Below are 17,510 nucleotides of genomic sequence, written 5' to 3'. Positions count from 1 at the left end.
TGTCCTGTGGCGGCCACCATATGCGTTTTGCAAATTGAGGGGTGAGCTGTTGGTTGCAATTTGCAATCTCACCACTAGCCCTTATGAAAATGAAACATGGTTTTATTGTAGTAAAAGTGTACTTTTTTGGTTTTAACTGTAGTAAAACCATGGTTAATGTTCGTAAGGTAGATGTCACTAAAATTTACAAACACCACATTTAAGATTAGAGTTGTCAATGTGGCAACTTAAAAATATAAAATTTGGCCACATGTTGTATCAATAAACAAAATCATATACAACACACGCACAAGACATAATTTGAATGAAAGTTTTACTTTATCTTAAATATATTACAATACTGAATGGATACTGTATGAAAAAAATGAACCATTATCATTTTAAGGGTCAGTCTACAGTATGTACAGCACAAAAGAAAACATGAGGCATCAATAACTAACAACACTGTCAGATGCGAACGGAAGAGAAACAAAGAGTGCGACAGCTGTTGAATTAGCATAAGGCAATAAAACAAGACTTCAAATGTAAATCTGAGCTCAATAAAAACAATAAGAAAGGCGAAGTTTAATGACTTTATGAAGGTGAGTGGAACGATGGCAGATGTTGTTTTCACCATCCAGAGATGTATGGAAATTGCAAATCATGTTCATTGATGAAGTAATGAATAAATGTTTTTTTACCTGTACGTTTGGTCACATTATTTTAAATGGGCAAAAATTACAAGGGAGACGAGGGATAATTTCTCTGGATTTACAAATCCTTGGGAACTTTTGGGATAATGTAAATATAACTCCATGAAATATATCACACTGTGCAAGCGGTTTTTGAATCTTACATATTGTGGCTTTATCTCTATTTTGGATTTAAATAAGTGTGAGTCTCAAGTCAGTTCAGTATGTTTTTTGTCCATGATCTCATTATGGGTTTAAATACATTCAAAAATATTTTTGTCCTCCATCCAGGGCTCAAAATGCTGAGATGGCTAAACAAATGCAATGTTTTAGAATGACAGTGACTTGTGTCTCTATGAGACTTAAAGGTGCAGTGTGTAATTTTTAGAAGGATCTGACAGAAATGCAAAATAATATACAAAACTATATTATCAGGGGTGTATAAAGACCTTTCATTATGAACCGTTATGTTTTTATTAACTTAAAATGAGACGTTTTTATCTACATACACCAAGGCTCCCCTTACATGGAAGTCGCCATTTTGTGCCGCCATTTTTCTACAGAAGCCCTTAACAGACCATTTTTTTTACATGTTTATCTGGTGGCAGCTACCGTAGCTTTTCTATGTGTTTCAAAAGCGAGGGGTGAGCAGTGGATTTGCATCCTCACCACTAGATGCAGCTAAAATTTACACACTGCACCTTTAACCAAGTTTATTCTATTTGGAACCACCAGGACCGTGTGTTTTTCTTTATAGACAGACCAGTGTCACAGTGAACAGAGTATTGCTTCAGATTGTTTTATAAACAAAAAGAAACAAAATGATGTCAATGTCAATAAAGTAAAAAGATGGAAACCCAATGCATTTCTTTATGTCAACCTCATATACACAGAAACAGGGCAAACAGTGTTTCACGATGCACAAAGGTGACTTACAAATAATTTTAGCAAAACCTCGCACAAAAACCTATTGCAGTTTTAATCATTCTAAAGCACTTAATTGTCAATCGGGATTAATATGTACATGTAATACTGGGGAGGGAATGACTTTACAAAGTTATCTTAAAAATACTTCATATGCGTTATGGCGATGTCATCAAATGTAGTTGTGGATTACAGGCAGATCGCAAAAATCAGATCAAACGCACAGAAGTCTATGTACAGATGAAAACTGCCATTACTAATATAATACTGACTGCAAAGTCTGAACGGTCACGTGATCTGCGTTCATGAGCGATACGGCAGCATTTCTTTATGTGAAGAGCATCATGCTGCAAACCAGAGAAAATATCAAAGCCTACCAAAGTCAAAGTTGTGATTATATGTTCATCTACATGACGTTATTTAGGGAGGATGAGACAAAAAAATCAACATTTACTGTTCCTAAATGTAAAAGCATTAATAATTGATCTCAACTTCAATGAAATATTAAGCAAATGTGTTACATTCACAAATCTGTGGGTTTAGTTCAAACGTGTTTTCAATGTCTGTACTGCAATCTTTAAATACCATTTACTAATTAATTCATTATTTGCAACTTTATCACAAAAATGCGCAGTACCTGAAACAAGTCACATTCTCTACACATGAAAGAATTATAACAAAATGTTACATGATGAAAAAAACTCACATTCTTCTGAGCATGACAGAAAACAAATCTCGTCTAAAAGTTCAACAGAGACAAATCTGGCATTGTGCATGTAACAAGACAAAAGCTCATCGTCCTGAGCACATTTCTTTTCTGTCATAATATTAACAACACATTTATGTGCACCAATCACAAGAAAATCTTCCTACTGACTGTAGTGACGATACTAAATTAATTCTTCAAAACAGTTACACGCGACCTTAGCATCCCTGCGCATATATTACACTGTAAAAACGAAGTGAAAGTTGGATTAACTCAAATAGCTTCTCAAATAGTGGGGCGGGACCCCCAGGGGGGGCTCGAAGCGACACCAGGGGGGGCGTGCGAGACCCCGGGGAAAATACTTTTTCAGGAAGTGATTTTTTTGCACTGTCACTTAAAGATATTACACCCCAATCATGCTGATAAGCCGCTTGAGTTTTTATTATTATTTATTGATTATATTTAATTTAATTTTTCAGTATCAAATGGTCAAAAAATATTATACTTTTGTTTAATTGTTTTTTTTTCTCAGGCAAATTGATGCATTTTAAGTCTTTTTTGTTACAGACTAAAAAACAATGTTAATAAAGTTATTCTTTGTTGTAAGTTGATCGATATTTCTATTTTTGTGTTTTCTTTATTGTTAATAAGGATACAATGTTTTGCAGATGTGTCATTTTATAGACAAATTATACTATTTACAGTCACGGCGGAGAGTTGGGGGGCGCGAAATGTTTACTTCTTCCTAGGGGGGGCGTGACAGAAAATAATTGAGAAGCACTGGATTAACTTTAAAATTACTCAAATTGGTAATGCATAAAAAGTAGATTTTTCTATTTAAATTTTCTCAATTTAGCAAAAAATTTTTGGTTTTACCAATTGAAGTCATTTTTAAAAGTTTTTTCACCTTCAATTTTTCACCCTTTATTACTTTTAACTCTTTCGCCGCCATTGACAAGTTAACTCGTCAATGATAAAAGACAAAGCTTCCCTGCCAATGACGAGTATTTCCGGCTTTCCGCAATACTTGCTCTTTTGCAACTTATGCAACCCGAAAGTAACGCGTCACGTGTAAGAGTAAAAAATCTGTGAATGTTTTTATGATGGCGCTGAATGGGATCTCTTTGCTCAAAATTTGGTGTTTTTGAAGAAACCTACCCATATTTTAGAGGTGATTACAAGAGAACTAATGAAGGTATGATGATTTTTAAAGCAGAGGGTCTGGTCTTTTATTTGATATATTGTATGTTTATATATTTAAAGAAATATCTATATATTTAAAGAAAATGTAAAATTTTCTGGAAGGCATTAAACTGTGAAAATCTTAAAAAATGCTGGCAACTTTTTTGAAAAATGCTGGCGGCGAAAGAGTTAAGGTCCTCCTATGGTCCACAATAATATTTAAAGGCCCCCCAACTCACAATTTCTAGCAAAAAATATACTAGAGCTTGTTCAACTTGACTTGATGTGTATTCTTTACAAAAATAATGAAACAATAAGAAATACCTGTATTTTTTGTTGCTTTAGCTTGTTTTAATTTTTGTTTTGTCTTATTTTGAATAATTTTAAGCCATCCTGAGCCCCTTCGCACCAATAAGTGACAAAATAACGCTAAATTTTCCTATTAATATGTTGTTATTTGTATAGTCACAGCGTCTACAAATAACAAGGTCATATGAGACACAGCCATCTTTTAACCGTATACATACTGGGAACCACACTCCCAGAAGGCGAAGCACCGCCACCCGGGCGGAGTGACTTGCTCGCAGCACCCGAGAAGCCCCCTGGTGAGGAGCACAGAGTTCGGTCAGAGTTGCGCTAATCATCCCGCCCAAGAAGCAGTGCTTCGCCTTCCGAGAATTTAGTTCCCAGTATGTATACAAATCACAACATATGTAAATAGGAAAATGTTCACGTTACTTTGTCACTTATTGGGAGCAGTATGCTAGCTGGAGCCATTCACTTCCAGTCTTGGTGCTAAGCTAGGCTAGCAGGGGGTGCGTCAGACAGAGTTATGGCACGCACGGAGATGAAAAAGGTATGTATGGACTTATCTAACTCTGGGGGATACGGTGAATAAACTAAAGTCACAAAAAGTTGGCATAAGTGAAATAATTTAAAAAAATATCGTAGTAGATCCAACTTTCACTTTTTACAATGTAGTTTACATTTGTCTGTAGCTACAATCACAAATTCCGCAATATAGTAAATTCATGATAACTCGATACATTCAGCTATGCTAAAGATTTGATTTTTTAGTGCAATCACCTGTAGCGCAGTTGGTAAAGCATTGGGTTAACAACGTAAAAAGTTAAAGGTTCGATATCAGGAACACACATACAGATAAAACGTAAGTCGCTTTGGACTTTTTATTGTATGTAAAAAATTAAGCGTTTGGTTCCAAAACAAGATAACTTTGTTCTTTTTTGTCAAAACATGTTTATTATTATGTTTTTATTGTGCGACTTAGCTATTAAAGCTATTAAAATTAAAGGGGACTTTTTTAAAAGTGTCCCCAAAGTACGTATGTGAAGTTTTGACTCAAAATACCTCATAGATCAGCATGTTAAAATTGACACTTTGTAGGTGTGAGCAAAAATGTGCAGTTTTTGGGTGTTTCCTTTAAAATGCAAATGAGCTGATCTCTGCACTGAATGGCAGTGCCGTTTTTGGATATTGCAGATTAGGGGCGGTATTATCCCCTTCTGACATCACAAGGGGAGCCAAATTTCAATGACCTATTTTTTCACATGCTTGCAGAGAATGGTTTACCAAAACTTGGGTTGAACTTTTTCACATTTTCTAGGTTAATAGAAACACTGGGGAGTCCCAATTATAGCACTTAAACATGAAAAAGTCAGATTTTTATGATATGTCCCCTTTAAAAAAACTGAGTTTTCTCATTTTGGAACCAAACTCTTCAAATATTATCATACGATCCGCCGCTGCAATATGAGGATAGCAGTAATGCGCACGCTACAAGGGTGTGGCAACATGAATCAATCACGCGACAAGCTTTTGTCTTGTAGTGTGCACATGGCTTGGGATGGATTTTGGAAATCCGAGAAGACAATCACAAGACAGACTTTCTTCTACACACGAAAAAAAGTTCTGCCACGTTTTCCACAACCAAACACAAAAGCGAGAAATACTACAATCTCACATTTCACACATTGTTTCTGAATTATATGACATATGTACAAATTCTCTGAGAAAAGGTGATTTGTTGTTAACAGGACTGGATACGTTCTTGCCTTTAGTTGTGTAGCAAACAGCGATGCGAACATGAATGAATCTTACCAGCCTACAGAGCTGTCCTCCGATACATGCGGCACCTTGTGTGAAAGATCTTCGAACATTTTTTACATCATTACACTACAAGGAATCGATAAACATGTTTCTCATGCATACAGCAGTAGGTTCTACAGTGACGGCGTGCTTCCAAAACAACAGTTTTACTTTCTGCTCTCGGACGAGCATCTTGCAATAAGGGCACCAATCACAAGACGGCATGTGTGTAGGGGGCGGGGTTTAATGGGGCACGAGTGGCTTGGGTTGATGTTTCTGTGATGTGTCTGCTCAGCACGGCTGTCATTCTGGGTTTGTCTCGTGATAAAATTGTGTTCCTGAGTCTTGTTTTAAGAATGACAGCAGGAATGAGAATCTGATGGTGTGATCTTCAGCATCCAGGATAGCTCCACACCACAAAAGCTGAACAGACATCGGAGCAGACCACGCCCAACTTTGCCATTTACTCGTCCTTATTTGTTTAATTCCACATTTTCTTATTTCTTTCATTTCCTCATCCATACAAAAGCAGAAGAAAATCCTTAAGTTGTCGTCGAGTTTGTTTATATTGACGTTTCCCACAGCTGAAACACGCAGATGAACGTATGATTATTATGAATACTTCTTTAAATTGACTCGTCACATATGTAAAGCGAGTCTTACCCTGGCACTTTGTCTGTTGGCCTTCCTGTCCTCATCCGGAAGGGGAGGCATGGGGTATGGGTATCTCCGGCTGGAGGCGATGGAGCCCGTCGAGGAGGTGGGTGATTTGGCCGGCGACAGTGTTCTGAGGGATCAAAAAACAAACAAAGATGTGCCGTTAAAAATGATGTACCTGTACTGGATAGCGGTGTCGAAAGAGTCAAAGCACACATGGATCTGTCACCTTTGACCCTTTGAAGGCCAGAGGGAGTTTTTCCACTGCAAACCATCATCCACATTCACTAACTTCATCAGTCCTTGCCACAAAAATACCCACTGGTGTGTATGTGAGACCTTAAGCACAAGATGGTGCTTTTTTGACAGACAAACGTCCTCGTCGTCACGTGGGTTTACAAACATGGCGGACGTGATGAGGTGATCAGGACAGACACGTGAATGTTAGCACACAAAATACAGCAGCTGTACAATGAAGACACCATAAAGTGAGATAAAGACAAGCATCACATGTAAAGCTGCAGCCGGCATGCAGAGAGAAGACGATGGGTGGGAGGAAGAGTGGTGAAGGGACAATAACCCCCCCAAAAAATGAAAGAAAAACCGATTCAACAGTGATTAATGATGGTACGTTTGATCTTATGATGCACACACAAGGGGTTAATCTCTCACTGTAAAATAAGATTTGTTGGTTTAACTTAAAAAAGCAAGTTACCTGGGGCCTCATTTATAAAGCGTGCATACGCAAAAATCCACAGCAAAGTCCATATCTATCTATATGTCTTTGACATAGAAAAATGCTTAGCACTACGTCAGGGACTGAGCAGACGTACGCACCTTTGCCCAATTGCTGCATGTCTTTGGAAATATAAGGGGCCAGTCACACCAAAAGCGCTTTAAACGTTTGCAAACGCAAGGCGCGACGCACTGCGTTTTAAAAAAGAGCAGTGCGAAGCGGCTTTTCATATTGCTAAGCAACCACCGAGTTAGCTGTCTTGTCAATCAAATATTGAAGCGTGAGCGCTCTTTTGCTGTTAACTGTCATATTAGCAGAAACTTTAAAAAGAGGGCGCTTGCTCTGACCTTGTTTGAGGGTGAGAGGTGCACAAACACGCAGGAGAGAGTGAGCGAGTGGAGTCAGGATCTTCAAAGCAACTGTAAACTTCCCTCACCAGAACGTAAGGCCCGCCTCTCCCCTCATTCGATTGGACAATGGAAAGACGCGAATGACGTCGGGCGCTTCTCCGCTCTCAGCGCTCCTTCAAAAACGCGTGCGCGGCAGGCGGCAAAAAAAAGCAAGGCACTCGGCGTGCATAAACAGCACGCAAACGCGCCCTGCCCATAGAATATCATTCAAAAAAGCCGTCTGCAACTACCATAAACGCTTTTGGTGTGACTGGCCCCTAAGCCATTCTTGCTGCTTGAAAAGAATTTAAACATTGACAGACGCTCTTTTTATGTCAATGACATTAAAGGTCACGTTCTTCCTGATCCCATTTTTTAAACCCTAGTTAGTGTGTAATGTTGCTATAATTGCATAAATTTGCATTTTTGACAAATGATCGAAGAAACAAATATAGGATGGTTTCTACACAGAATTTAATAAATGAGCCCTGGTTGAGGTAATTCTACTTAAATAGTTGTTGACACTACATATTGAACTTTTTTAAGTTAACTAATATTATTATTATATTATTTTAACTAATATTACTTTAAGGTAACCAGGTAACTTACTTTTTTAAGTTGAACCCACTTTTTTACAGTGCATAAAACATGTCTTATGTTTTCACCATAAAATCAAAATAAATTATTTTAATTAATTATTTTTTAATTTAATTTAAATGAAGCCTATCTTTACGACCTTTAAAGGGACACTTCAATTTTTTGGAAATAGGCTTGTTTTCCAGCTCCCTATAGAGTTAAACAATTGAGTTCTTACGGTTTTGGACTCCATACAGTTGATTTCGGGGTCTGGCGGTACGACTTTTAGCATAGCTTAGCATAATCCATTGAATCTGATTAGACCATTAGCATCGCGTTGGACAATAATCAAAGAGTTTCGATATTTTTCCTATTTTAAACTTGACTCTTCTGTAGTGACATTGTGTACTGAGAACAACGTAAAATTAAAAGTTGCAATTTTTTAAGATCGATATGGCTAGGAACTACTCTCATTCTGGCGTAATAATCAAGGACTTTGCTGCTGTACCATGTGTGCAACAGGCTCAATGACATTACCCAAGGCCCAAAAATAGTCTCCTTGGACTATCAGTAGCTGGGGACTATTTTTGGGCACTGCGTAAAATCAAATAGGAAGAATATCTAAAGTTTTTGGTTATTTTTAACCGCGATGCTAATGGTCTAATCAGATTTAATGAATTATGCTAAGCTATGCTAAAAGTGGTACCGCCAGACCCCGAAATCAACTGTATGGAGTCCAAAACCGTAAGAACTCAATTGTTTAACTCTATGGGAGCTCGATCAGCCTATTTTCAAAAAAAGTGGAGTGTCCCTTTAAGAGTTTCATCATTGTGACATGTGAACATTGTGGTATTTTCCTTACTGTAATGCCATCATTGAAACATTTGGAATTAAAAAATTATTAAAATAAAAGTAATCAAAAAGCTAACATTTTTATTTAAATTTTATTTAAATTACTTCTGCAGTGCTGTATAAACACTGTTTTACATTGCTGAAATGTTTGTGGGGTTTATGTCATTCTGCTATGAATACAACAATGCAAAATATCTAAAAATGAGCTTGAATTTCTTATACATTTTTTTTTTTTGATTTTGGGGTAAAACTTTTGTGTTTTTCACCCACCTGTAGTAAAGTGTATACAGGATGATAGTTAAAAATTCCTGGATACTTTATAATTATTGTATAGGTTTACATCAAATGTTCTGGTAACATGACTCTATCATGGAGTATGAATGAAAGTCATCTTCATGATTTCAAAACTATGGATGTTAACCCTTAATATTCTCCAAAAGTCTGCTGTTTAGTAAATCAATGACATTTTGGAGGATAAAAAGGAAACTAAGAAAATGAAATGTTTTGGAGATGTTCTGGAATTGTTTGTGACAGTCGGGACTCTTAAATCTCTACCACTCGTCAGCTCTCATCTCCGTAAAATGATTCGGTCAGAGAAAAGATCAACTCAAGAGGACAACTGATGAACAGGGGACAGATATAATGCAGTCTGATGTTGTACCTAATAAAAGGTCCTTCAGTGTTTTTATTCACATCTTCTACCCATTTAGTTACATAATACTCTGATTTGATGCAAGGGGTTAAATACCTGCAGGTGGAGGATTGGGAAAAGGTAATGGGGAATTGACAGAGAGAGAGAGAAATAGGAAAGAGAAGGAAAGGTGTTGGTAAAAAACAGGAGCAGCAATGACATTGTTTACGGTCCAAGATGCAGGTGAGAGATCAGACAGAAGATCAGAGGAAAACACAAAGTACAAACAAATAATGAAGCCGTTTTAATTTTTTTTGGGTGAGGGTTGCAGGATTTCATTGTTTTACTTGGTATAAGAATCAATGACGATGATTTTGTATTCACGGTTCAATTAAAGTGTTAAATTTCAAAATAAATTCGCAGATTACTTGCATACATTCTCTTTTTGTGGACCAAGTCTAAAACTTGTTTTATTTCTTTTTTAAAGAATATTTGGGAGATAATTGCCAAAAATGTCAATGTGGTGAAACCGGTCTGTGTCAATTGGTGTAACTAGTATTTTTTCAATTAAAATATAAATATATTCATATAAAAATGTGGAATAAAATATAATCATCTAGTTTAGTCTAATATGATTTTTTTTACATCATTTGTGAAAGATTATTTAGAAAACAGAGCTGTTTTCAGCATACAGTATCTCAGGACAAATATTACAAAAACTCATTAAAATTTACATTTAGAAATAACCAATAAAATTATATTTTTAAATGATTTTTTATGATTATGTTTACATGCCATCAAGTTGTATAAAATATTTAATATTTCTCATTCTTTGGCGCAATTGGCGTTACACAATTTGACATTTTCTGGTCCATTCAGTCTTAACTTTCATAAAAATGGTGCAAATGTCATTTTTAATTGCATAAAATGAATACATTGTGCATTGAAATAAACCTGATGCATGCTTTTTAAAAAAAAAAATTCTCATCTTGCCAAACCGTTTTTGTCACTGACACATACTTGTTGTGGAGGATATAGTGTAAAAAATGTTTACAATTTCTTCTTTTGTGTTTACCAGAAAAAGAAGGTAATTACGGGTTTGAAAGTCACAAAAATATATACAGAATTTAATTTTGGGGTAAATTATCCCTTCAAATATTTGAAAAGTTTCAGCATTTAGAAACACCACTTCAACATTCAACGAGCTATTTAACAGAACATCTCAATTTACTGTTATGTGTACATTTTTTTAACATGTAACTCCAAGCAAATGAACATTCAAAGATGAACGTGTTGTCTCGGTGAAACTCAGCTGCATGATGTCTTTGCTTTAGTTGCAGTCATTTGCATGCCAAATGTCAACAAGCATCAAGCTGAAATCAATATCGAAGGTGAATTGCTTTCAGACAGATGAAATACATGCAGGTCAGTTTCTTAACAAATACACACATCAGTGTGCACCTAAAACAAAGTAACATTTACCCCAAGACTCTGTGCAAAATCAATCGTCCACCCCGTGTGTTTCTGCATCAGCTGTACTGTAATAAATGATGTCATGTTGCATCACTATGACAGCGCTACATCACTTACTCTGTGGAGTTGGAGCGAGGTCTGAATTTCTTGCCCTTGAGCTTCTTACGTGAACCTGTGATGTTTCCTGTAGTGACGGAGGAAAAGAACATGTGAGATAAATAAGACACGATTGGCTGTTTAGAGAAGATACGTTTATGGGTGTGTTACCTTGCCACGAGTTGCTCCTAGGTCGCCCATTTTCACAGACGTCAGAAATGTGCTTGGCGTCTGGGATTCTTTCACTCCAGGAATGAGACAAACCATTGGATCTTCAGACCAAATAAAAGTAAAACAGCACTGATTTTAGTTCACAAGATGCAGGCATGAAGATTAGAAAGGGGAAACGAATGACTGATAGATGTTAAATTGAGTCATTCCTAGAATGCAGTATGCAGATTTTCATCAATTGATATCTTTTTATTTATTTATTTATTTATTGAATGAAACATTTCAAATTTCATTTTTAACTTGACAATTTTTTCCAAGATGTAAATCATGTTGGTTATTGGATAAAAGAGTGATGTGAAATATTTTTCCTTAGAAATATTATTGAATAATTTCAAAAAAAGAAATTTTTATAGGTTTATCGTTAGTCCTAAATTTAATTTTTTATCATGTTAATCTTATGTGATATTTCTTAAACTAATAATAGTCAGTTCCTTGTTACTTCATCCTGCAGGAAGTGACATAATTTTGTAACCATCATCAATTTAAAGTGATGGATTTATTGAATTCTATGATGTTCGTAAAAATTGTATCGTTTTCACTCTTACAAATTTTATCCTGTTTTATAAAATGACAAAAATTGGTATAATATGTGACCCTGTCTGTAAAATCCAAGTCTTAAAATCGAATATTGAGAATATAAGATTTGGAGTTTGATATCAATCACTGATTTCACTTTAATATCAATCTTTGACATGACCTTACTCAGTCAATATTAAAGAATATTAATATTGTTATATTTGAAGAGTTTGGTTCCAAAACGCGATAGACGCCATTAAAAAAATAGTTACCGCCAAAATCAGTATTGTATCTGGTCAGTATTAAAAAGTCAATTCTTCATTTTAAGCAAAATCTGATAACCGGCATGTTATTCTGTTATCTTTTCTCCCTTTTCTCCAAACCGCGACAAACACGAGTTCCCCTACTCTGCAGAATGCATTAAATCTGCTTAACCAATCACAGCGCACCAATCCACACATTGTAAACAATAATGGCGGCGCTTTGAATACACATGGAATCCTAGTTTTCCTCATCTACTTTGTGCTTCGTGAACAACAAACAAACAAAAACAAAATGGTGCTTTGATGGCATTGATAAACCTGTGGTGGTTTTCTGTGATGGGGAAGTAACGTAAGCCATCAAATTTGAAAAATTAACGTGAAAGGCACTCAGGCGAAGGAAAAATGCCGGCTGTTGCTTGTTCTCACATGACAGCATCAAGCTTCTGTCATGCTAACACATTGACTCCAGGGGATCTTATGAAAAACTTTACATTATTTTGCACAAAGTCAACAAAAACAGAGCAAGACCAAAACATTTTACAGCTGATCGCTGTCAAAAAAGTTCAGCGACGACGTCCCAAGGATGACAGCAGCAATGACAGTATTCTTATTACGACAAAATGTTTTCATTAATGCCATTAATGTTTATTTTTTTAATCAGTGTATACCACTAGTCAACTAAATGAATATAACATGGCAAAGATTAATGTACATTTATATATTGATTTAATAGAATTTCAGTTTTTATAATAAATATTTGAAAATCAAATTATGGATGTGAATTTTTAATGTTATTATAACCTAAATATGCTATGTTAAAGTTTGTAACAGAAAATAGTGGTTTTCATCTTGTCACTTTCCTGGTATAGAAAACGTTTTTTTTTTGCGTTTTGGAACCAAACTCTTAATTTTCGCAGAATGTTCTTTACATTATGTAGGATGATTTTCTGTCGAAAACAGTAAATCACACAATTTCACTGTAAAAAAATATTTGCTGCCTTACATTTTTTTGATTTATCAACTCAGATTTACAAGTTATTTTAACTTACTATTAAGTAAGTTGCTACAACTTATAAAATGAAGTTGACATATTACACCTACATTTTATAAGTTATAACAACCCATCTCTAAATATTAGGTAAAAATGTTAATATGACTTGTAAATCTGAGTTGATTAAACAAAATTAACGGCAGGAAATATTTTTTTTCTGGGTGTGGCTTTTACAAGCACAGTCACATATTACAATGCTACTACAGCATACTTCTTAAAGTACAGAATAGCCTAATGCAGGGCATGTTAGTTTTTAAACATAACCGGGTTACCGTAAAACAGTACTGCATAACAGGAATGACACACATCAGCGATGAGCAGAACAAACACAGAGATGGGTGAGATGAGCATGAGGTCATGGAGATGAAAACGCTGAGACACCAGGAAGACATCGACTTACTTACTGACCCAGTATTAATGATACACTAGCCCGACAGGACTTTTATAGTACCCGAGAAAGAAAAACAGACAGTTACGTCTTTTTTGTGCAAGTAGTACAAACCCACAGCAGAGACTCATGAAGAAAGCAATAAAACCTTGATCACAAGGACTCCCTGTAGAAGTAACTGCACACATAAAACCCAGGATTATGTGTATGTCGAGTTTGAAAAGCCCTAATAAGAATAAAATGCAGCTTAGCCTCAAAAGCACAAACCGTGTGTCAAGCAATGGCAAGCAATGAAGATGAAGATGAAGCACACCTGAAGCCAAACAGAGAGATGTTTTGACTGATGGAGGGGATAGAGGGAGTGAAAGAGCAGGTGTTGATCTGGAGGTGAGACAGGTAAGCAGACCTCTTCTTGGAGCTGCTGCCAGAGTTGGAGCTTACGCCTTGTGGCATGTCACTGTAAAGTGAATCAGCATCTCCCGGCTTCTTCACGTAATCACCTGCTGGCATTTGACTGAAAAACAAAAAGTTTGATCTGAAAACTGGGCCTCTGGCATTCTTCATACACTACATTTGATTTGACTACAGTTTATGATCATTATTTTGAACAGAACACGGTGAAATAAAGTACTTTGTTTGTAAGTTATGAAATGAAAAAACTCTCTAGCACAATGATATATTGAGAAAAATGACTTTGGTTTTGGGTTGTTATTGTAATAACAAAATATCTATGTATTTTCATATTTTACTTTGATATATTGAGTAGCTTGCTTCATTTCAATTTGTTGCATACACATATTTTTTACAATTACATTATCTGTGTATTATCTTGAGTAATCTTGACAAGACGTTTTTAGATCTATGCCTTTCTGTTTAGTTAAGTTAAATTTAAGCATGTAAATTTGTGTATTCTTCAATGCCCTTGGTAGTTGTAAGATATTTTAGTACTTGGATTTTTTCCCACTAAGTAAGAACATTATTTCAGTCATCGAGAAAGGTAATAACACTTTTACTTAATAAGCTACAAAATTTATACTCTGTCTAAAAACAAAAATGATCAGAAAATGTCCCTAGCTGTCACAAAAAGTACACCTTTGCACCAAAAGAGTTCATATTAGTACCTCAGAACTACATAGTAGTGCCTCAAAAGTACATGTTGATACCAAATGTATAAAGTGTAAAAAGTGAAAGTTGGATCTACTTAAAAAAATACTTCAATTGGTAACACTTAAAACGTTTAAGTTTTATCAATGTACATTTTCTCACTTTAAGTGAAACCTTTGAGGTGAAACAACTTCAAAATCACTTCACTTGGTAACACCTTAAAGGGGCAATGGCACAAGACTTTTTTAAGATGTCAAATAAATCTTTGGTGTCCCCAGAGCACATATGCTAAGTTTTAGCTCAAAATACCATCTAAATAATTTATTATAACATGTTAAAATTGCCACTTTGTAGGTGTGTGCAAAAATGTGCCGTTTTGGGTGTGTCCTTTAAAATGGAAATGAGCTGATGAAATTCAAACACTGATCACAATGATGGTGGTTTGTTGCAATTAAAGCTCAATTGTGCTTTTCTCTGCACTAAATGGCAGTGCCGTGGTTGGATAGATTAAGGGGCGGTATTATTATAATAAGAGCTCCTTATGACATAAGGAGAGCCAAATTTCAATGACCTATTTTTTCATGTGCTTGTAGAGAATGGTTTATCAAAACTAAGTTACTGGGTTGATCTTTTTCACATTTTCTGGGTTGATAGAAGCACTGGGGACCCAATCATAGCACTTAAATATGGAAAAAGTCAGATTTTCATGCCATGGCCCCTTTAAAGTGAAATTTTTTTGTCAAAATTTACCAATTGTTACCAAAGGGGACATTTCACAGTCCTTCCAGAACAGTTTTTTTGTGATTTTGTGATCCTTGATCTTGCGGCATGTTTTCTTAAAAAATGCGATGGAATATGCAGAATATTTATGCAATTTTGTTCACGTCACATAATCACGTCACTTGATAACGTCCCCATGGCAACAGGGGACATGGCTGGACTTGTGTGAAGTAAATGCAAAATTTTTCAACTTTGTGCTAAGGTATAAGTGACTTTTTGCCACGACGAATATTTTGAGCCTAGAAATCTGTCATTTATGCAGCGAAAATGCGGCGTATTTGAAAAAATGCGGCCTCCGCTGGCTGATTATGCATTGAATCATGCGATGGCATAATCACGTTTTTCTGGAGGGACTGATTTCACAAGCCTTTTTTAAGATTTAAAATAAATCGTTGGTGTCCCCAGAGTACATATGTGAAGTTCTGGCTAAAAATACCATATAGATAATTAATTATATCATTTTATATGTCCTGTTAAATGCAAATGAGCTGATCTCTGTACTAAATGGCAGTGCCGTGGTTGGATAGTGCAGATTAAGGGGCGATATTATCCCCTTCTGACATCACAAGGGGAGCCAATTTTTTCTCTTGCAGAGAATTTTTTTACCAAAACTAAGTTACTGGGTTGATCTTTTTTTTTACATGTTCTAGGTTGATAAAAGCACTGATGATATGTCCCTTTTAAATTAATTTTTTAAGGTAATCCAACTTTTTTACAGTGTACAGATTTAAACGTACCATTTTTGACATTGTAGTATTTTCTTTTTTACAGCTCAAACGACATGTAAGGAGTTTAACATGCTATAGGTTACTTCTAGCAATGCCTTAGCATATAAACACTTTTGCAGCAATCCTTCATAACATACATTCACAACTCAAGCTTGTAAAATACAGTAAAGCTGGACAAACCGACAAAATCTTCTGTGTACTTCAGATTGCATATCCTGATCTTGTCTGTAGCTCCTTAATGGCAAAAGAAATAAACACAATCATTGAAAAACTCATGTTCAGCGTGTTACATATTTCTTGTTGGAATGTGTGTTTAAGATGGTGTGCAACATTTATAGACATGTGACTTACTTGTATCCCCATGCAGAAATGCCTAGAATCAGTGCAAGGACCAAGATAGAGCCGGCAATGGCCCCAATGATGATGTTAGTAGTGACGATACCTGTCAGAAAAATGAAGCTTTTAATCTATAACCATAGCTACTGTTAATGACCTACGATCAGCTGGACAAACATATCAGTTTTAATCATTTTATAATGGTAAATTTGATAAGTTTGATTTGTTTAGCTGATCGTGTCAAACAGATAAAGTAAAAAAATCAGATTTTGGATTTATAATTTTTTGTCCAGACAGGCATGTTATCATCATCAATATGAATCAAATTCATAAAACAGGGAGTGACATGACAGGTTTAAAACAACACAACCACAGTAGAAACACACTGTTAGCTTTAGTTCAACCAGAAACACAGAGGAATTATGGGGTGAGTGAAGAAGATACAGAAGAACTGACGGCAACAACAACAAAACAACTCAAACTCACTGTCACTCCTGCAAAAGACATGAGCCTGTCCACAAAGAACGAGTGCGTAAAAACAACAGCCATGAAACAGAAAAACAAATTAAAAGCGTGTGAAATGTGTGCGAGTGGTCAATGAACTGTTGAATATGATTATGATATGAAGTATATATGAGCAATGAGAAATAAGATCTGGGTGACATAGCTTAGAAGGTAGCATATAAGGAGCTACTTTGGGGAATGTGAGATAATATGACAATTTAAAGGGATAGTTCATGCAAAAATAAAAATACTGTCATTATTTACTCATCCTTAAGTTGGTCCAAACATGTGAAAATTAAGTGTGAAAGGTTTGTAACAAATCAGATCTGGGGCACCATTGACTTAAATACAGTACATTGACGAAATACAGTAATACTATGGAAGTGAATGGTGCCCCAGATCTGTTTACAAATATATTATTAAAATATGTTCAGCAGAACAAAGAAATTTATACAGGTTTGGTGCAACTTGAGGATGAGTAAATGATGGCACAATTTTCTTTACTGGGTGAACTACCCCTTTAACCCTTTCCCCGCCAGCGTTTTTAAAAGAAAGTTGCCAGGCAGCACCAGCATTTTTCATGATTTTCAAAAAAGTTTAATGCCTTCCA

General features: G+C 35.7%; 1 protein-coding gene across 1 annotated transcript in view; it reads right to left on the bottom strand.

Annotated features, from left to right (window-relative positions):
* Positions 1–768: 768 nt before the first annotated feature.
* The window catches only part of adam22 (ADAM metallopeptidase domain 22), an 80,853-nt gene continuing 64,111 nt past the window's right edge, over positions 769–17,510 (bottom strand). Inside the window, exons 25-32 of the mRNA XM_055211070.2 lie at positions 16,412–16,502; positions 16,241–16,294; positions 13,762–13,962; positions 11,171–11,271; positions 11,021–11,087; positions 9,461–9,547; positions 6,253–6,376; positions 769–6,173 (exon numbers count right to left, since the gene is read on the bottom strand). Of these exons, the coding sequence (XP_055067045.2) occupies positions 6,153–6,173; positions 6,253–6,376; positions 9,461–9,547; positions 11,021–11,087; positions 11,171–11,271; positions 13,762–13,962; positions 16,241–16,294; positions 16,412–16,502 (746 nt within the window). The 3' untranslated portion in view covers positions 769–6,152. The remainder of the gene's footprint in view (positions 6,174–6,252; positions 6,377–9,460; positions 9,548–11,020; positions 11,088–11,170; positions 11,272–13,761; positions 13,963–16,240; positions 16,295–16,411; positions 16,503–17,510) is intronic.

This window comes from Misgurnus anguillicaudatus, chromosome 10 (genome assembly GCF_027580225.2).
Source record: "Misgurnus anguillicaudatus chromosome 10, ASM2758022v2, whole genome shotgun sequence".
Taxonomy (NCBI): Eukaryota; Metazoa; Chordata; class Actinopteri; order Cypriniformes; family Cobitidae; genus Misgurnus; species Misgurnus anguillicaudatus.
This window is presented reverse-complemented; position numbering and strand designations above follow the sequence as displayed.